The following is a 22,282-nucleotide window of genomic DNA, read 5'->3' as shown; positions in this document are numbered from 1 at the left end:
GAAAGCAAACCTTAGCAGGACTTATACATTTAATGGTAAGGTCCTAGAGAGAGTGTTGCTGAACAAAGAGACCTTGGAGTGCAAGTTCATAGCTCCTTGAAAGTTGAGTCACAGGTAGATAGGATAGTGAAGAAGGCATTTGGTATGCTTTCTTTTATTGGTCAGAGTACTGAGTAGAGGAGTTGGGAGGTCATGTTGCAGCTGTACGGGACATTAGTTAGGCCACTGTTGGAATATTGCGTGCAATTCTGGTCTCCTTCCTATCGGAAAGATGTTGTGAAACATGAAAGGGTTCAGAAAAGATTTACAAGGATGTTGCCAGGTTTGGAGGATTTGAGCTACAGGGAGAGGCTGAACAGGTTGGGGCTGTTTTCCCTGGAGCATCGGAGGCTGAGGGGTGACTTTATAGAGGTTTACAAAATTGAGGGGCATAGATAGGATAAATAGACAAAATCTTTTCCCTGGGGTGGGGGAGTCCAGAACTAGAGGGCATAGATTTAGGGTGAGAGGGGAAAGATATAAAAGGGACCTAAGGGGCAACTGTTTCACACAGAGGGTGGTACGTGTATGGAATGAACTGCCAGAGAAAGTGGTGGAGGGCGGTATAATTGCAACATTTAAAAGGCATTTAGATGGGTATATGAATAGGAAGGGTTTGGAGGGATATGGGCCGGGTGCTGGCAGGTGGGACTAGATTGGGTTAGGATAGCTGGTCGGCATGGACGGATTGGACCGAAGGGTCTGTTTCTATGCTGTGCATCTCTATGACTCTATGAGTGAAGGCCGAAGTCAGAGAAACAGGCCAGGCACGGCCAAGGCCCCTGTTAACCATGGTGACGGGGAATAGTTGGTTGAGAACAAAAGTGACCATATCTGAGGCCCACCTGCAGAAGGTGGCATCATCTGAACAGACACAACAGAGATGGAGAAACAGGGAGAATGGAACAGGGTCTTTACAGGAAGCAGGGTATTTGGATGTACAGTCCAGGTAACTGTTGGAGTCGGTGGGTTTGTAGCAGATATCAGTGGCCAACCTATCTCTTGTCGCAGAAGGGAAGGGTGGAATCAGAGATGGACCATTTGAAGATGGAAATTGTAAGTAAAATTGATAAATTATTCCAATCCGAAAAGACAGGGAAAACCAGCACTGATGACATCATCGAAGTACCGGAGAAAAAGTTATGGGTAGGGACATGACTCGGATTGGAACAAGGAATGTTCCACATAACCCACAAAGAGACAGGTCTAACAGAGCCCATGTGTAAGGTGATGTCAGCCTCTATGCTGAGAGAGACACTGGGTATGGCTGCATTGTCACCATGTTGCGGTTAAGGGCAGTTCAGAGCTAACAACACTTCACCAAATGGACACATGGGCTTCCAATATGGCTCTGCCAGCAGACATGATGGTCCTTTCTAGATGTCCCGTTAAAGAAGAGTTCTTCTAGCTATGGCAAGTGGTAGAATTGGGCTACCATCAGAGAAAATGGTGCCAAAATGGTAGTTCGGTTATTAATGAGTTGGGGATATTCAGGTGAGAAAACTTACTAGCCCCATTAAGAGAAACCCATCTGTGAAACCTGATACAAACAAAGGACAGATTCAGGGCATTGGAACAGGAGGATGCCATTTCTCAAGTCCAATGTGAACAATGACAAACTAGTCCAATCTGATCCAGTCATTCCCATCCCGCACAATTACGATACCTTGTGTCCACCCAAAACTAGACGATCTCCGAAGGAAATTGAGAAACCTGATTAAAAGTGCAGGCAAAATTGGAGATGAACCATCTGGGAAACTTCTTGCTCGCCCATGGAGATGATCAAAATGAGTCCAGGAGATCACTCTGGCCGTGAATTACCTGGGATATCTACTTTTCTGATTTGGAGGTGCTGGTATTGGACAGGGGTGTACAAAGTTAAAAATCGCACAACACTAGGTTATAGTCCAACAGGTTTATTTGGAAGCACTAGCTTTCAGAGCGCTGCTCCTGATGAAACAGATATGGATGAAAGATCATAAGGAATCAGCCACCTGATCCAGCGATCCTTTAATCTCATGGAATATTTTGCTGCTCATTTAACTCTTGGCTAATCTGTAACACAATTTCACTTATCAACCATGGTTATGGTTCCCTTACCATTAACCCTCACTCTGTAAAACATAACAATCCCATTCTTGAAAACTCCAAATTGAGCCCTAACATCCACAGTCTTTTTGAGAGAGACTTCCAGATTTCCACAAGCTTCTTGGTCTCAGTCCTAAATCACCTCGCCCTAATTTTAATAGCACCTTCTTACAAAGTGTACTTTATTCATAAAATTTGTAAAAATATAGTATATTCAAAATTGCAAATCAAATCAGTGTACTTCAATGCATATGTTACTCACTAAATTTCTATATAGTTATTATTTTACCTCATTCTTTATAGATTAACCATCTAGCTCGAGGGGTTTTACAGAATTTCCAGTCTCTTGGTTATTATGGCTCAAGCACCTTTTCCCAATGTGCCTATCCAGTGGCTGCTCTAAGTTTTCATGTATCCCTCAGAATATCAAGTGGGATCTTGGAATGTGCAAGTCTGCAACACTCAGTAAAGGACATCTCCTTGCACCGGAAGACCCGCAAGTTTTGGGAAGATCAAAGAGCATCCATCACTGAGTTAAAAGTCCTGCAGCTGTAGTTAATGTTTATTTCAACATTCTTCCCTGGGAACAGCTCATATAACACAGTCATACATCATAGAGCTACACAGGACAAACCTTGTTTTCCATTCAGCCACCAGAAGAAACAGTTTCTCTCGTTAATGTTTCTCTACTTCTCATTACTTTATGATTCTAATTATATTGGTTTGATCAGCTTTTGACAAAAAATACTTATGCAACTTGCCTTCATAATCAAACCACTTAACTCCTGGAACCTTTTGTGTGAATTTGTGATATAGAACATAGAATAGTACAGGCCCTTGCTCCCCCTAAGATCCATATACCTTCCATGAGGTAAAGTTTTATTATACATTCACAGGATGAAGGGCCATTGGCTAGGCCAACATTTATTTCTCATCCCTAACTGCCCAGAGGCAATCAAGCTGAGTGTCAATCATATTGTTGTGGGTCTGAAGTCCAGGTAAGGATGGCAGTTTCTTTTTTTTAAAGAATCCCTACAATGCGGAAGCAGGCCCTTCAGCCCAAAATGTCCATACCGACTCTCTGAAGAGTAACCCACCCAGAGCCATTCCCTTACATTTACCCTGACTAATGCATCTAACCTACACATCCCTGAACACTAAGGGCAATTTAGCATGGCCAGCTAACCTGCACATCTTTGGATTGTGGGAGGAAACCCACACAGACACAGGGAGAATGTGCAAACTCCACACAGGCAGTCGCCCAAGGCTGGAATTAAAGCCGGATCCCTGGCGCTGTGAGCTAACCACTGAGTCACCATGCCGCCCCTAAAGTTTCCTCCCCTAAAGGACATTAGTGAACCAGAGGGGTTTTTCTGACAATTGACAATGGATTCATCATCATCATGAGACTCTTAGTTCCAGATTTTATTGAATTCAAATTCCATCATCTGCCATGGCAGGATTTGAACTCAGTGCCCAGAACATTACCTGGGTCTCTGGGTGAACAGTCCAACAATTATATCAATGAGCCTATCCCCAGTAAAGGTGCCGAAAACTAAACTTTAAGTCAGACTAGATCTGACTAAGGATCTATACAACAGAAGCATAATTTCCTGAATTCAAAAACGAATCATATTGGATTCGAAACTGTTTCTCTCTCCAAAGATGCTGCCAGACCAGCTGGGTTTTTCCAGCATTCCCCATGTTAATCACATAACTTCCGCACTTTTCAATTCCATCTCCTTGACATGAAGGACAAAAGTCCATTCTCTTTTTTTAATTACTTTTCCTTTCAGTGCAGCATTTCTTTTTTAGTAATTTGTGTACAAAACACCCAAATCCCTTTAATCTTCCACAGCTTCTAGTGTCTCATTATTACGAGCCACTACCAATGTGTCTTTCTCAGATCCCACACTTCCCCACAATCACCTCCAACTTCATTATTTATCCATTGGTAATCACATATTTGCTGTACCTTCCAATTTAGTGACATCTGCAAACTTCAACACACAACTCTCTATCCCTTCATCCAAATTATTACTAGAAATTCTGAAAAATGGGAGTCCCAGTTCATCTTTGGGGAACACACTTGCCTCACATAGACATTCAGAGAAATAACCTGGTTTATTCTTTGTTTACAAACTTCTAATCAACCCAAATTACAAGATTATCTTCAATTCTACACAATCTATTTTTTGTTAATAATCTATTTTACAGAACCGTGGCAAGTGCCTTCTGGAAGTCCATGTGGCCAACATTCATTGACACTCCCTGATTCACTGTAACACAACGAAGCCCATGAAACAAAACTGGGACCTTCAGGCCTGCCTGGTTTTGTAACAATTCATATAATGCATTTATCAAAACATCGAACACTCATCTTACAAGATTCTAAATCAAGGTAACATGAACAGTATCATTTACCAACAACTCTGCATTTACTACATTACACTATACAGTACAGAGCATTTAAGAGTAAGTAACAGCTTACCACGGTGCCAAGATACTGAATTTTCATATTGCCAGCTGCATCTCGGGAAAGGCACTGAAAAAGGAAATAATTTGTTACAATAGGAAATCCCAGAGGGTTAAAATCAATTTCTGTTCAGCAAGCCAATTATCCAATAATATTTTGATCTGGACAGAAATAACCTTCATACAGGAAACCAAACTCTTTTCTTGTCACAACATGTTGTAACAGTTGTAACAAGATTATTTTGTTGAATATATAAACAAGAAAACAATATTAACTATTCAAAATTGTGCAAAGTCAGATGCACAAAAATTGTTAAATTGAACTTTATTTTACTGAATAAGTAACAATTTTAAAATAAATCATTCCCAAGAATAAATTATAATTTGTTTACACAGATGTACTTTGAGTCAAATCTAGATCTCTAATCAATAAACATACAATGCAACATTTTGAATTAATTAAAACGTACAGCTCAGAAGACCATTCGGCTAGCTGTGCCTATGCTGGCTCTTTGATAAAACTTACTCAGTTAGTCACCAGTGCTCTTGACCCACAGTACACAGTACTGTTTCTTTACACTTTAAATGTATGTTCAATTCCATTGTAAAAATTATTATTGAATTTGCTTCTATCACCTTTTCAGGCAGGCCACACCATATCACAGCAATGGACCTGGTTATATAAAAAAAATCTTATCACCCCCCACCCCACTTCTGCCAATTATCTTAAATCCATATCCTTTGATGCCAGACCTTCCTTTCACCCAAAACATCTTTTTCCTTTTAAATGGATCAAACTCTTCAGTTTTGAACACCTTCATTAAATTTCTTTTTCACCTTCTCTACTCTAAGGAGAGCAATCTGAGCTTCATTGGAAGTCATCCAATTTCTGGCAGATTATTATTTGGCAAAATCAAGACTTCAATGAATTACAGGAAATAAACAGTCTGCATTGATACAGTGCTCTTTATGCCTTCAAATTGTTGCGAAGTGCACCTCAGCCACTGAAATGTTTGCGAAGTGTACTCAATGGTGTAGAGAGATGCAACTACTCATTTGTGCACAGCAAGGGCCCACAAAGAACAATGAGATCCACGATAAAACAAGCTATATCCTGTTGACATTGGTTAGGGGACAAATATTGGAATGAACACAAGAAAGAATACAGCTGCTTGTCTTGCAAAGTTACAATAGGATCTTTTACATCCACTTGAGAGAGCAGATAAAGTCTTGGTTTAAGACTTATTTGAAAGCCAGGATCTGTGAAAATACAGCAGTTCCTCAGGAGGGTACTGAAGTGGCAGTCTGGATTATGTGCTCAGCTCCCTAGAGTAACAAACTGATGCAAGTATCTTTCACATCAAGGCAAAATTCATTTGAGGTGAAATGTGATTTTCAATTTCTCACGTGACACACAGCTTTATTCTCTCACCTCCCATAGCAACAGATAATGTACAGACAAGTTACCGTGAACAAAGGATGCTTAACTGTCAGCAAGCTCTCCTCTGGCAATTTTTTTCCATCCATTCCTGTGGAGAATCCTCTCATTTCCACTCAGTACCATTTTCTCATCTCAAAAAAGTGGGGCAAGATTGAAGTAAAACATGCCTACCATAATGTTCTCATTTTATGATGATTTAAACAAGTTGATAAAGTCTTTATGAAGCAATTATTTAGTCTTCTGGAGGGAGTCCAGAACCCTATAAATAGAATTTGGCTGTTTAAGGATGATGCCAAAAAGGGCTTCTTGATGCAAAAATTGGTGGTGAAAATCTGGTACTCTCTCCCTAAAGGTTTTTGAGACTGGGATACTGTTTTCAAAAGGTTAAACCTGGAATTGATACAGTTTTAAGGAATTGAAGGAAATCAGTATTAAGAAGAAAATGGTTTTAAGTAAATAAATAGTGGAAGGCTGATGAAACACCACTAATAACCTACATTTGAGAGTACTAAAGAAAATGGCCCTGGAAATATTAAATACATTGATGGTCATCTCAAGACTCTCAAGTAGTTCCTGCAGATTGGAGGGTGACAAATGTTACCCACAATTTAAAAGGGAAGGGAGAGAATTACAGGCCAGTTAGTCCAACATCAGTAGTGGAAAAAATGCAAGAGTCTATAATAAAAGATGCCATAACCACACTTGGAAAGCTCTAACAGAATTGGACAAAGCCAGCACGGGGTTTATGAAAAGCAAATCATGTTGAACAAATCTACTAGAGTTTTTGTGAGGACGTAACTAGTAGACTACAGAAGGGAGAACCAGGAGATGTGGTATATTTGGAATATCACATGGCTTTTAACAAGGTTCCATGGAAAAGGTTATATAGCATAGAAATAGGCCCTTCAGCCCAGCTCATCCATGCTGACCAGGTTTCCTAAACTGAATTAGTCCCGTTGGCTTGTGTTTGCTCATACCTCTTTAAACCTTTCCTATACATGTGGCTGCCCAAATGTCTGTTAAATGTTATAATTGAACTTGCCTCTACTCTTCGTCTGGCAGCTCGTTCTTATATACGCACCATCAGGTAAAAGAAACTGCCCCTCAGATCCCTTTTAAATCTTTACCCTCTCACCTTCAACCAATACCCTTTAATTATGGATTCCCCCACCGTATCCATGTCCCTCATGATTTTATAAACCTCTATAAGATCACCCCTTGACCTCCTACGCTTCAGGGAAAAAAGTCCCAGCCTATCCAGCCTCTTTCCTTATAACTCAAACCTTTTAGTCCTGGTAATAACCTTGTAAATCTTTTTCTACCCTTTGCAGTTTAATAATATCCTTCCTACAGCAGGGCAACCAGAATTGTTAGTGGGTAATTACAGCACATGGGATGGAGTAATATATGGGCATGGATTGAGATTTGATGAACAAACAGGAAAAGGAAAATGGGAATAAATGGATATTTTTACCAGATGGCAGACAGTGACTAGTTGGGTATTGCAAGGATCATTGTTTGACTACCATATGACTTATACATAAATGGCTTGAATGAAGAAACCAAATGCAACAATTCTAAGTTTGCTGGTGACACAAGGCTTGGCAGGATCGAGAGTTGTGAAGAAGATGCAAGGAGACTTCAAGATATCTAGATGGAATGGCAGGACTGTCCTATAGGAAGAGATTGGTTTGACTGGGCCTGTATTCACTAGAGCTTAGAAGGATAACAGGGGATTAGATTGACACATATAAAATGTTCACAGCTTACATTACATGCAGGAAGAATTTTTTTTCCTTGGTTTAAGTTTATGGGACAAAGGGACACAGTCGCAGTGGATTGACCGTTTAGGATTAAGGGTCATGAATTCTCCACCACAAAGGCAGTGGAGGCCCAGACCACTGAATATATTAAGGAAGAGGTTTTTTCTTTTACTTTAAAGGTTTCATGGGGTATGGGGGGGAAAGTGGGAATACTGCACTGAGTTTGAGGAACATGTCCAAAGGGCCAAATGGCCGACTCCTGTTTCTAGCTTCTATGTTTTGATTTAGCAAGGTTTATGAAGGGCTACAAAATAAGGTGGGTAGGTGGCATTAAGGCATAGCTCAACCATGAACAAATTCAATGGCAGGACACGATTGATGAGGTGAATGGTCTCCTCCTGTTTGATCTGTTGTTATAGCTTCCAGAATCAGTCCATGACCAAAGTGTTGCAATGGACCAAGCAACAGTCCCTGTTGAAATATTATGGCCAAAGGTAGTTCGTAACAACCTCTGGCTGCCACACTTTGAGAAGGATGCAAAAATTCTTGAGAAGGTGCAAAAGTGATTTAACAGAATGGTTTCAGGGATGAGAGAATTTAGCTGGAAAGATAGATTGGAGAAGCTGGATTGTGCTAATTACAACAAGAGAGATTGAAGAAGAATCTAACAGATGTGTACAAATTTGTGACAAACTTGGATAAGACAGAAGAAGGGAAGTTGCCCTCTTTACTAATAGTAAAAGAACTAGCGATGTAGAGTTTAGGATTTGGGCTAGAGACATAAAGCGGGTGTCCAGAAAATTATTTTACAAAGTAAATAATGGTGACACTTGATGCCTGCAAGGGTAATGGAAGCAGAAATTGCAATGTTTTCAAAAGGAAATGGGCATTTGAGGGAAGCAAACTTGTATGGATACAGGGATAGTATGGGGTAATAGGACAGACTGGTCCTACAGACAGTTGCCATATTTGATGGCTGAATTGTGTTTCTTGATACTATAATGACTCTATGGCTTTAACCAGGAAAGCAACAGCAGTTACTAGGTACTGTGGAAGCACTGGGTGGAAGAAAGGGTCAATACGGTCAGGGAGCTCTTGCTGACTGGCTGAGAATCATATGCTGTTGTGTTGTAGCTCCCCAAATATCACTGTGTACTAGCGAAAACCTTGCAGTAACTAAGGCCCCTCTGAAACTACTCTCCTCTGAAACAAGTGCATAACAGCAAGTATAATGAAAATGATGCTTTACAATCTTTTACATCCCTGTGAAAACTTTCCCCAGCAAAACAAATAAATGAACCATGGGAGATTTATTTCAATTCACTACTTACAGACTACTTCAGCGGAGGAAGCAGGAATAGCTATCATTTCCCACAACTCAACATAAACATTGGATTATGGAAAAATGCAGAATAGAACAAAGTGGCAGTTTGTTCAAGATGCATTGTACACTGTGCCAACATAAATTAACAAAGTTTGGTCACTTAAGGAGTAAACAACAGACTATATGGTCAAAATATTTTCATCCTCATTTTATTTTACAGTCAATTTTATAGACCATTTAAAAAGACTCCCTGAAGAATGCGATTCAATTCAAAGCATTTCTTTCATAAATATGCTCTTAATTAGCATGATGCAGTCAAGTTGTTATCCAGATTTTCTCGCAGAAATATCCTTTAAACATTAACCATAACGTCCTGAAAGTTTATTACAAGACAAGAATATTAATCAAAACACAGCAATCTGACCTTAATATTTACAAAGAGGAAAAATGTTATTTTGTTGACCTAACATTTCATCAAAACAATTGGATCTCCCAGCTAACCCTTAAAAAAAAAGTCTCTAGCTTTTCAAAATATTTTGCAGAGCACTTTTGAAAAATCTGTTAAAATCTGACTTAGCCTTCTGTGTGCCTCAAACTAGGCTTGAATGCTCTGCAATAGTGAGCATGAGCCAATCAGCCCATGGAGCCTGTTCAGCCATTCAACAAGATCATGATTGACTTGATTATAGCCTTAACTCAACTTTCCTGCCTGCCCCTCAAAACTCTTGACACCCTTGACAACCAAAAATCCAATTCAATGAATATATCTTGAATATATTCAACGACACAGCCTCCACTGTTCTCTGGAGAAGAGAATTCAAAAGACAACCCTCTCATGGAAAAATAAAACTCCTCCTCATCTGCCTTAAACAGTATAAATCCTTGTGCATGGTTAAACAATACTTCTTAATTCTAAACTCCCCCACAAGGGGAAACATTCTCAGCCTTCATCAAGCCCCCTCAGAATCTTATATTTTAATAAGATGACTTTCTTCATTTTTATGAAGTCCAAAGAGTAAAGTGCCAACCTATTCAATCTTTCCTCATTGCAAAAGCTCTTCACCTTAGGAATTCACATTAAGAATCTTCTCTGCATTGCTTCCAATCCAAAGGAGGTTAAAGGAGGATTTGAGTGAAATACTTATAGGATTTTGGAAGGAAACTTTAGGTTGAAGAAATTTTATATGGAGAAAATCCTCTCATACTGATAGGGTCATCTTACACAAATGAAAATAGTTTTAAAATCAGAGTCAGGCCATTCAGGAGAGAAGATGGGAGACACCTCCTCACACAAAGCATGGTAGATGTGTATTAGACAAGACACAATAGGACATGGAGCTAAGGTACACATCAGCTCTGATTTAACTGAATGGCAGATGAACTGATTCGTCTAGTCCCATGTTCCTGTGTCACAGTGAGAACAACTTCCAATTATATTGTGCTTTCTGCATGGAAGAACCTGCCAAGGCTCTTCACCAAAGGATAATCAGAAAGAAGCTCTTCTGTTCCAATTTCACATTATTGTGGGAGTTATGTATATGCTCCAAGGTAGCAGCTGTGAAGTGGTCAAATTATTAATGCAGAGATTGGACAGACATGTGTTTAAATGTAGAGTGGTTTAAACATAGGATTTTCAACTTTCATGTGGATTGGGATAAACAGGCAAGCTTATGTTAGAAAGATATCAAATTTCTCAACAATATTTGTTTTTTTTTTGCATGGGAGGGATTTTCTTAGCACCTTGAAAACACATTTGGAAGCAAATGGGAGAGCCTGAAAGATGGCAAAAATATTTTGGATTGGCTCCCAACTTCTTGTAATTCTACCAGAAGCAGCTTTACAGCATAATGACAACTGTCCATCAACAGCAAGAAGCCAGTTCAGATAATTATGGACATTTCTAAAAGTCTGTGGAATTTCACTCACAGCACACCAGATCCCCAACGTGTCTGGAGCTTATTTACGCATAGGAGGCAGGAGCTGAGCAACACCTCCGTCTCGAAGGAGATCCATATGCTGTAGGCACTTTAAAGATCAAAATTGTTATTTCTCAGGACATTTACAGGCAATGCTTGTGAAAGAGGGGAGAAAAGGGAGCCAAAAAAAGAGCGAGAGGGAGAAAGATAGTGAAAGAGAAGAAAAGAGACAGTGTAAAAGGGCAAGAGGAGGAGGAACATTATAAGGGAGGAAGAATTCACAAAGTACCAACTGTGTACAGTGTGGATAGACTATCTCCTTGTTGTTTTATTTTGTTTAATCTTATTGAGGTTGGAGACAGATATAACCCAACATGTCCAGGTAAATAAGATCTGGGGTGCAATGGCAGGTGAAGTGACAGAATATTGGTTTTGGTCAACCATTGCTAGAATCAAGCTGGTTGATTCTTGCTAAAGTAGTGTGGGAAAAGGGAAAGGAAAGGTATGTAAAGGGAAGTCATCCCTAGATCCACATCTGCAGCTGTGAATAGCTGGTTGAAAGTGGCACTACTAGAGGTGGCACAAGATGAGCTGGACAGAACAGGAAAACAAGAACAGAAAATTGCACCACCCAAAAGTAATCCAGGATGCAAGTTACTCATGGTTTGGCTATAGTAACTCACAATTGAGTTAATTTGCATAAGTGAGGTAAAATAGACCGTCTAGACAGGAAAACATAGAGATATAGATTGGCAGCATAAAGTCCGTACTCTTGAGGCCTGAATGCGTTCAAAAACCTTAATTCTACTTTTTTCTCAGACCAGGTTATCCTGTGGTTCTCTTTGAATGAAGAGGGTTTCATGTGACGCTGCACCCATTTTTTTGTCTCTTTGCCGTCTGCAATTAGTTCCACTTAGTTGGGTGTCAATGACCTTTTCAATGCAAAATTCAGCAAGGGTCCAATCAGCATGAACCCTACCGCCTCCACTGTACCATTATCGCAGTGAAGGATGAGCAAAGGTAACAAGGCGTCAAAGAAAACAAAGGTACCATTCACACAGCAGTGTTTCATAATGTTTCAAGGCTTTGTACATGTTCATTTGCTATTCTGAATTAGGCGAGTTACAATTGTTGTAGACAAAATTAAATTGTACACTTTTTGAGAAGACTCATACAGAGCAAGAACATTATCGAAAACATGATATCTAACTCTTTTCCAATTCGGATTTTATTTGTTATTAAAATAAGGACTCATTTTAAAATAGAATTGGAATCACACGGCTTCAATCAAATAACAGAATACACCATAACAAACTTAATTATATTTTATCCATCGCTAAAAGGTTGGCATGCTTAAATAGTCACATAGACTTGTAAAGGTCCAGTTTACATCCCCAGCGTGCACTGAGTTTACTCATCTACATTGAAGCATTGTCCTCACCCATCACAACATTCAATGCTTTAATGAAGAGCCTCAGTACTTTTTCCTACCGTTGACATTCAGCTAATATATTTACAATTATCTGGGCTGGTTCTATTTCCTTTCTACAAAATAGGAGTTGTATTTGCTATTTCCCAGTCATCTGGCACTGAGCCTTTTCTGTTGAAAGTTGACGGATAGATATCAGTGCCTCTGCTGTCTCCTCCCTAGTTTCTTTTAGTACCCACCCTAAGTTACCAGAAAGCTATTCCCATGAGCCCTTGCTGCAGCTGACTATATCTGTGCTTCTTCCCACTCTGCCAACACCTGGCAAGCAGGAAATGGTTTCATCCTATCTCAGTGTCTTTCAGGTGGTTTTTAAAAACATATGGGGCAGAGGAGGACCTTCAGACCATTGTGTCTGTACACCATGTCTTCTTCCAGTCCTTGTTTACCACAGGAAGACTTAACAGAGGTGCTTGGAATTGTGAAGAGTTTTAATTGAGAAAATAAGAATAAACTCTTTTCAGTAACAAGTGGGTCAGTAAATAAAGGACATTGATTTAAGGCAATTGGTAAAAAAATGAGGTGATGCAGAGAAATAATTTTACAATGAGCTTTTGAGATCTGGAATGAACTGCAGTGGAAACTGATTCAGTCGTAACTTTCAAAAAGGGATGGACAAGTGGGACTAATTTGATTGCTCGTTCAGAGCGCGAGCAGAGGCATGATAGCCCAAATGTACTGTAAGAGAGGGAGCAAAAGAGAGAATTAACAGGTAGAGGAGGCAGAGAGAGTGAGGTAGAAGAGGCCAGTAATGGAGAGAACAGCAATAGAAATGCAGGAAGGTTAGACTGAAATCTTTCACTTTTTGAAAGAAATTAGAATTTTAAATCACAGGGAATGTTTTCATCTCCATAGTGTTTTTCCTAAGGGAATCAGCAGACTGTACGTAAAAAGCACTGTTTTCACCTCACATTTATCATATGGTTGCATATAGAAAACACAGGGCTTCAGCTAAATCCAATTGATGCTTTGACTTTTCTCTCTCCAGTTTCTCCAACAATTCAGAAGGGTGTTCTGCAGCCCCTGCAATTTCATGCCAGCACTCTTTTTTTTTTCTTCTGCTGCTCTCACCACATTTACATGTTTCTCCAAAAAAGCCTTTGATCCAAAATCAATTGAGGCCTTTCAAAGAGAAATAGATATTTACTTAGGAGAAAACTATATGAAGGGAAATGTTGTAAAAACAGGGAATAACAAAGTCAAAAGTTAAACAAATACCAATCACTTCCTCTTGCACCTATCTTTCATGAGATCCTCTGCAAATCTGCATTTCCAACCAGTCAATTCAATGTTAATGCACAAGACATCCACAGTGGAACATTTTCCATACTACAAAGTTTTGGGTAAATTAGGTCTTTTTGATTCAAAATTTGTCTTGTCAGCAGATGGTGTCCTTGCACACCAATGTTAAAAGATGTTTTGCCTATTTTTGTTATCTTATGGCGATGGAAATTGTCTCCTTGCTGCATATTTGGGGATGTATGAAAGTGATTAAGAAGTGCTTGGCTTAGGAAACAGCGAAATCAATTGATATGTAGGAACAAAAAACATGCTGAAATCCTGAGATCATCTACCTTACAACATTCTTGGCAGAAACATTGAACATAATGGATGACTTTGTCTGTGTCCAGTTCTGGTTGCCCAGTTATAGTAAGGATATTATTAAACTAGAGAGGGTTTAGAACAATTGGATGTTGCCGGGTATGGAAGGTTTGAGTTATAAAGAAAGGCTGGATAGGCTGTGACATTCTTCACTGGAGCATAGGAGGTTGAGAGGGGACCTTGTACATGAAGGGTATAGATAGGATTAACAGTAGGTGTCTTCTCCTTAGAATGGGGGATTTCAAGACTAGGGGGTTTATTTTTAAGGTGAGAAGAGATAAAAAGATATGAGGTGCAAATTCTTTTTAAAGAGGGTGGCTCATGAATGGAATGAACTTCCTGAGGAAATAGTGGATGGAAGTACAGTTAAAACATTGAAAAGACACTAAGTTAAATACATGAATAGGAAAGGTTTGGAGGAATACGGACCAAGAGCAGGCAAGCGGGACTAGGTTAGGATTGATCTGAACTGGTTAGACTGAAGGGTCTGTTTCATGCTATATGACTGTATGACTCTATCAGTTTTCTTACATGAAATTGATTCTTTTGCTTCTTTTACTTGATCTTATAAGATTTTGAAGGTTGTCTGAAGCACTCAGCCTTATACAAATCAATGAAAACAGTCATACTGTGGTTCGCCCAAATTTAAGACCATACTAATACATAACATACTCCTCAAAGGACAGGAAGACAGCTTGTCCCTTACTGATTGCACTGTCTCCAAGAGGGTGTGATTGGCTGCTTAATGACAACTCAAAGCTGTAGTTTTCAAATTCACTAACACCCCCACCTCTTGTGGATAGAAATCAAATAAAGTCTCCAGAACATCAAGGATCCACATGGTTCTCACAGAATACTGCTTACCAATTTCAGAAAGTCAATTTCCAAGGGAATCAGCAGTTGCCACGTTATTTCCAAGATCATTTCTCTCCCAAGAGGAGCAATTCAGAGTTAAAATAATCATGGCCACAAATACAACTTACCTTCCTAGACTACTACATCATGCCTGAATATAATTAGACTCAAATTCCCTTCCAAATGTTCCATAAAGTTACTAAGACCATAAACAAACTAATTCTAGCAGTTTACAGCATTATTTTTCTAAAAATCTTGATGTAATTAACTATTTTACTAAAGTATTTTGAAGTTATTTTCCATTTTTAAAAAAATTAAATAGTGTTTTTAAATTCTCATGCGTGACTGAAAATAATGCACATCCAACTTCAGCATTTTAGTGAAGTCAAAGAGGTCATTAATAGAAATACTTGCTTTTATAACCGTAACAGTAGAATAAGGTTAAACTGCTTTTAAAACTGTGTTAGGGAAGCAAGAATTAGCAAACTTTTTGTTAAAAGACCATCTCTCTTTTGTATTAATGGAGCTGTGGATACCCGATTCAATTTTTGAACATATGTATCATATTTCTGCTATGCACAGAAAGTTTCAGAAAACTTCTCACTCTGTATTTTCTCAACCAGCTTAACATTTCAGAAGGAACTTCTTGCAGAGGGAAATATGACACAGTTTTCAAAATTTGCATTTTCCAAAATGCAGTGAATGCACCTTTTTGTTCACAAAGAAAGATATTTTTACAACCTTTTTTGGCATGAGGGCATTCCCAGGCATCGAACGGTGAAAAAAATCTAGTCGGTAATGTCGTGTAGGAAATACGGCAGCCAATTTGCACACAGAAAACTCTCACAAAAAGCCAAGTGATAATGGCCAGGTTATGTATTTTTGATGCTAGCTGAGGGAAGATTACTGGCCTGGAAAGGTAAAATTTATCACTGTACTAATTATATTTTTGAAACTATTAAAACACACTCTAGTTGATATATTAACACAAACAATTATTAGTTTCTGAATAGGATTCATCTCCCTTTTGTCCTCTCCTACTGCACATCAGGAAACTTTAGTGTAGCATGAAGTGTTTACTCTTCAGCTGCCTTATTCTGAGTGGCCCATTACAAAAGAAGTTCATGCAGAATAATCTCTTTTTTAAAAAAATCAAACAAGTGGACTATAGTTAAATATACCTGAACGATCCTTTGGGTATCGTCAATGGTGACAGGTAACAAGGGTGAAGCAAGGTTCCATTCACTGGTCACATTTAGCGTCTTTCCATCAACCTCCACCTGTTGTGACATCAAGTAAGACTGTTACAGGGAAGACAGACAGAAAACAGATCCCGAATCCATGACTGTGAACAAAGCAGTAGCCATTTTAAACAGATGGTAACCCAACAGCCTGTCATGTTTATTACTACTGCCATAAAAGACAGGGCCCAACAACATAGTCTTGAGATTATCCCAGGGGACCAGCAATGGACCTCAGAACAGCTGTTTCTGGTTACGAAGGTTTCAAGCAATTTAAAATAAGTAACAAATAGTCATCCGACTTTTACACCTACCTTGATATGCTACATTTACTGCTATTTAACAAGTGCTGAATGTAAATTCTTGTGACACATTTCAACCTGTGCATTGGGGCTTGTGTATAATAATTCAACTCTCCAAGGATTACAGAAGCATTTCTTCACTGCATCAATAATTACAGCATAATTAATACTTTCATTTTAATCATACAGAATACTCCTCGCAAAAAATTGTTCTGTTCTTTGCACATAACTGGGAATGATTGCAAAATGTTTCAACAGTATCAGAATTTTCAGCATCTAATTTGAAGACTTCAGTAGTAATGTGTAACAAATTTTGAAAATGAATAGTAAACGCTGCAATGCAAGAATATCTCTTTTCACAAAAAACACTGAAGCTTTTAATGTGGGCAATCTTGCAGCTGCTGCACATTAGGAAGCTGGCAGTTGAATAGATTCTATTATGAAATTTACTGAGATTTAATACAAGATGGTACTTGCACAGCAGGACAAGCCTGGGTTTAAATTTCTTCTCGACTGTCTCGAGAATGTTGACTCTCAGCCCCACCAATGGAGTAAGATTCCACAGGGGCTGGCTACTTTTGGACACCTCAAAGTGACCACTAACATGCATGAGCTTTCAACGAGCGCTGCAGGGATATCTCACAGTCAAATCCTATCAGGTCCTCAATTAACAAGCCCTCCTGAATCTTCTCTATGAAGCAAAGGAAACTTGGAAAACCACCTCACTTGTAAGAATGAGGGAGATTTTTGTATACTCTACCATTAGTGACAACTTGCATTATTTGATGCATTTATCATGTTAAATCACCCCAAGGCACTTCATGGGGTGGCAAGATCTGGAGTATTTTGATATAAAACAGAAAGGCAGAAATAAAGAGTTGCTTCTGTAGGGGCAGAACCTGCACCAGGAAGCAAGTGTGGCTCAAATTGCTGCTGCATTTTAAAGATTCTTTATGCCTTGACAATGGCTTTGCTGTCCCAGGGAGAACTTTCATTAGACAAACAAAGGAAACTATGCTAACATGACTTTATCTTACCTTTAACTTAATAAAATTTAAACTTGAATCTGATTGTTATAAGGAGTGTAAAATTGACTGACGTTAATATGATAGTTCACATCAAAGTTTTGTAATACAGCCTTTTCTCGCTCTTTTCCTTAAAGGTAGCTTGCTTGGTGTTAGATCGATACAAGTGAATAAAAAAAGGAAAAAAATCAAGAATACGGAGTTTTCGAGTGTAAAGAGCTGGGATACTAGATTAATTTAATACTTAATTTAAACAAAATATGATAGAGATGGTAGGTTGGGTGATGCATTACAGCTGCAACATATGGGAGATACTGAATGCCCAAATGTTTACAGTTTGCGCAACTTCACATCTGTTTTCAGTAGCTAGAGTCTGAGCTGCAGACATTGTATTGCACTAGGGAGGGGAAGGGTTACTAGGACTTATTTCTCCAGGAGACAATCACACCCCTTAAATTAAGTTATTCAAACTTGGTCTGTGATCAAGTACAGGAGTGTGATTGTAGGTGAGGCAGGTACAGGGACCCAAGAGGCAACTCATGAGGAACCTTATTATGGCAACTATTCCACAGTTATGAACTGACCGAGCACCATGGTACATGGAGCCATTCAAGAGGAGAGAGGAAATAGGAATGTAGCAATGGTAGGGAGGCTATAATTATGGAATAGATGGTGTTCTCTGCAGTCATGAGCATGAGTCATGAAGGTTATGTTGCTTGGCTAGTACTAGGTTTAAGGATAACTCCCAAGAGAATCTTGGAGGAGAAGGGGAAGAGAGGGGGATTCCGGGTTCATCGACCATACTGGTGCTAAAAACATTGATAGGACAGGAAAGAAGATTCTGCTGCAAAATGTTGTACATTTAGAAGCTAAACTAAAAGGCTGAACATCCAAGGTAACAATCTCTGGCCTACTTACTTAAGCAATGGACGAACTGACACAGAGTAAATAAAGTTAAAGAGTTAAACACCTAGCTTAAAAAATTGGTGTGGGAGAAATGGGTTTCAGTTGGCAGCAGGACGAGAGTAGAAAGGATTTGTTCTAGTCACATAACTAACACAGCGTGACAGGAGGGGCAGTATGTACAAGCATAAAACAACAGTAGCAAGTAAACAAAGGGGAACAAAATGGTTAAAAAAGGACAAAATTAATGTCGCTTAACTGAAGTGAGCATAGTTTTGGTTCAAAATAACTAAGTAGTGGACTAATAGAGATGAACAGATATGATCTTATAATTATTGGGGAGACATAGTTATAAGGAAATCAAAAATGGGAACTAGGTATTGAGGGGCATGTGAAAAGTCACACGGGAACAGCAGGAAAGTAAGAGAGGTGGAGTAATATAGTTTATCTGAGACAGAATAAGTATGACAACATGATCTAGGATCAAATGATATTAAATCTATATCAGTAGAGGTAAAACAAAGGGGAAGATGACACTGGTGGGAGCAATCTTTAGGCAAGATTAGAGTGGTTCTGGAAAAGCACAGCAGGTCAGGCAGTATCCGAGGAGCACGAAAATCGACATTTCGGGCAAAAGCCCTTCATCAGGAAATGCTTTTCCAGCACCACTCTAACTTTGACTCTGATCTACAGCATCTGCAGTCCTCACTTTCACGTGGTAATTTTTAGGCACCCTCACAGTAACTGTACAGTAGGAGTGAGAATAAATTATGAGATAATGAGGGAACGTTAAAAAAAAAGATACTAATTGTGGGTGACATTAATTTTCACACAGATTGGGAAAATCAAATTGGCAAAGAGTGTTTTTGGGTTGGTTGCAAGGTTAAATATGTTATGGATCCAACCAGCAATCAGAGTATTTCCTATCTGGTAATGTGTAATGAGATAGGTTTAATAAATGATCCCAGTGTAAGAGATCTCCTTTGAAACAGTGACCACAACATGGTAGGATTTCGCATCCAGTATGTGTGTGAGAAGCTTGGGTAAGAAACAAATGTATGATACTCAAATGTGGTAATTTCATAGGGATGAGCTCTGAATTAGTTGGAGTGGACTGGGAAAGGTGTTTAGCAGAAATGATGATTGAGGAACAATGGAAGACATTTGAAAATATAGTCCTTGAATCACAGAAAAGATATATCCAGTGAGGAAGGAGGATTCTAAGAAGAGATAAATAACCCATGGTTAACCAAAGAAGGTATCAACTTGAAAGAAAATAATACAATGCGATAAAGGTTAGTGGCAAACCAGAGGTTTGGAAAAGTTTTAAAAGCCAACAGAAGGTGGCAAAAACACTTTCCAGCTCAGCGAGCAAACCTACATCCATAAGTCTTCAAGTTTTGAGGGTTTTTCTGTAGTTCACTCATAGATATGGGCATCACTGGCTTGGCCACCATTTAATGCCCATCCTAACTTGCCCTTGAAGATGGTGGTATATTGCCTTCCTGAACCACTGTATTCCTTGTGCTATAGGTAGACCTAAAATGATGTTAGGTAAGGATGTCCAGGATTTTGAACCAGCAACACTGAAGGAATGGCAAGATATTTCCAAGTCAAGTGGCTTGGAGGGGAACTTGCAGGTCATGGTGTTCCCATTATTTTCTGCCCTTGTCTTTCTAGATGGAAGTGATCATAGTTTGGAAGTAGCATTCATGAATTTCTGCAGTCCATCATAACAGATGGTCACATTGCTGCTTCTGAGCATCAGCAGGGGAAGGAGTGAGGTTTGTGGGTGTGGTGCCAATCAAGCTGGTTGCTTTGTCCTGGATGGCATAAAACTTCTTGAGTATTGGTGGACCTGAATTCAACCAGGCAAGTGGAGAGTATCCCACCACACTCTTGATTTGTATCTTGTAGACTAGTGGTGTAGCGGACAGACTTTGTGGAGTTAGGGAATAAATTACTCACTGCAGGATTCCTACCCACGAACAGCCATAATTCAGTTCAGTTTCTAGTTAATGTTGATAATTGACAGTTAGGGATTCAGTAATTATCACGCAACTGAATCTCAAGGGACGATGGTTAGATTGTCTCTTAGTGGAAACAGTCATTGCCTGGCATTTGTGCGATGTGAATATGACTTGCCACTTTTTTGGCTTAAGCCTAGATTTTGCCCAGGTCTTGCTGCATTTGGTCATGGAATTGAGGTCTCATTCAAAAGCCTACACAATTCTGTCAGTAATTGGAAACAGAAGTTAACATACTAGCAACAGTGTAATGAGGTGGAGCAACACAAGCCTAAGAGCAGCCCAACTTTGACAGGATGTAAGAGCAGGAGTAGGCTATTTAGCCATTTTGGTCTGTTCTACCATTCAATAAAATTGGTTTATCTTCAAACTGAGTTCCACTTTACCCAATTCCCACATCCCTTGATTCTCTTGGTGTCCAAATATCTGATGATTTCAGTCAAAATATACACACGGACTGAGCATCCACAGCCTATGTGGTTGAAAATTCATTATGTTCTGATAGTTAAAAATCGCTCTGCCAAGTTCTAAATGGCCAACCTCTTATTGGATGTTGGGATCCCTTGCTCGAGATTCTCTGAAAATAGCCTCTCAGCATCTGCCTCATCAAGGCCCTCATAATTTTACCCATTTCAATAAAATCACCTCTGCTCAACTCCAGAGGAACACTGACCCATTCTCCTCAATGGCTGGCCCACTCTAGATTAGATTAGATTACTTACAGTGTGGAAACAGGCCCTTCGGCCCAACAAGTCCACACCGCCCCGCCGAAGCGTAACCCACCCATACCCCTACATCTACATCTACATCTACCCCTTACCTAACACTATGGGCAATTTAGCATGGCCAATTCACCTGACCTGCACATCTTAGGACTGTGGGAGGAAACCGGAGCACCCGGAGGAAACCCACGCAGACACGGGGAGAACGTGCAAACTCCACACAGTCAGTCGCCTGAGGCGGGAATTGAACCCAGGTCTCAGGCGCTGTGAGGCAGCAGTGCTAACCACTGTGCCACCGTGCCGCCCATACTTCCAGTTGTCTGATGGACCAAGCCAGTGCTTTTGTTAATGCTGTTGCTGTTGCTTTCTTGAGTGGGGTTGAAGGTGACCAAGGAAGTGGACGAGGGTAAAGCAGTAGATGTGGTGTATATGGATTTTAGCAAAGCGTTCGATAAGGTACCCCATGGCAGGCTAATGCAAAAGCTACGGAGGTATGGCATTGAGGGTGCATTAGAGGTTTGGATTAGGAATTGGCTGGCTGGAAGGGGACAGAGGGTAGTAGTTGATAGTATAGGTTCATCTTGGAGTGCAGTTACTAGCGGTGTTCTACAAGAATCTGTTTTGGGACCATTGCTGTTTGTCATTTTTATAAATGACCTGGAGGAGGGGCTTGAAGGCTGGGTGAGCAAGTTTGCAGATGACACGAAAGTCGGTGGAGTTGTGGACAGCGAAGAAGGATGTGGCAGGTTACAGCGGGATATAGATAAGTTGCAGAGCTGGGCAGAAAGGTGGCAAATGGAATTCAATGTAGCTAAGTGTGAAGTCATTCACTTTGGTAGGAGTAACAAGAAGATGGATTACTGGGCTAATGGTAGGCTACTTGGCAGTGTGGATGCGCAGAGGGATCTTGGTGTCCATGTACACAGATCTTTGAAAGTTGCCTCCCAGGTAAATAGTGCTGTGAAGAAGGCATATGGTGTACTGGGCTTTATTGGTAGAGGAATGGAGTTCCGGAGTCCTGAGGTCATGTTGCAGTTGTATAAGACTCTGGTGTGGCCTCATCTGGAGTATTG

General features: G+C 39.8%; 1 protein-coding gene across 1 annotated transcript in view; it reads right to left on the bottom strand.

Annotated features, from left to right (window-relative positions):
- The window catches only part of pcca (propionyl-CoA carboxylase subunit alpha), a 372,170-nt gene that overhangs the window by 109,532 nt on the left and 240,356 nt on the right, over positions 1–22,282 (bottom strand). Inside the window, exons 20-21 of the mRNA XM_072578057.1 lie at positions 16,171–16,269; positions 4,619–4,672 (exon numbers count right to left, since the gene is read on the bottom strand). Coding sequence (XP_072434158.1) covers positions 4,619–4,672; positions 16,171–16,269 — 153 coding nt within the window. The remainder of the gene's footprint in view (positions 1–4,618; positions 4,673–16,170; positions 16,270–22,282) is intronic.

Source organism: Chiloscyllium punctatum, chromosome 9 (assembly GCF_047496795.1).
Source record: "Chiloscyllium punctatum isolate Juve2018m chromosome 9, sChiPun1.3, whole genome shotgun sequence".
In the NCBI taxonomy this organism is placed as follows: Eukaryota; Metazoa; Chordata; class Chondrichthyes; order Orectolobiformes; family Hemiscylliidae; genus Chiloscyllium; species Chiloscyllium punctatum.
The sequence above is the reverse complement of the archived record's forward strand: the minus strand, read 5'-3'. Positions and strand labels throughout refer to the sequence as shown.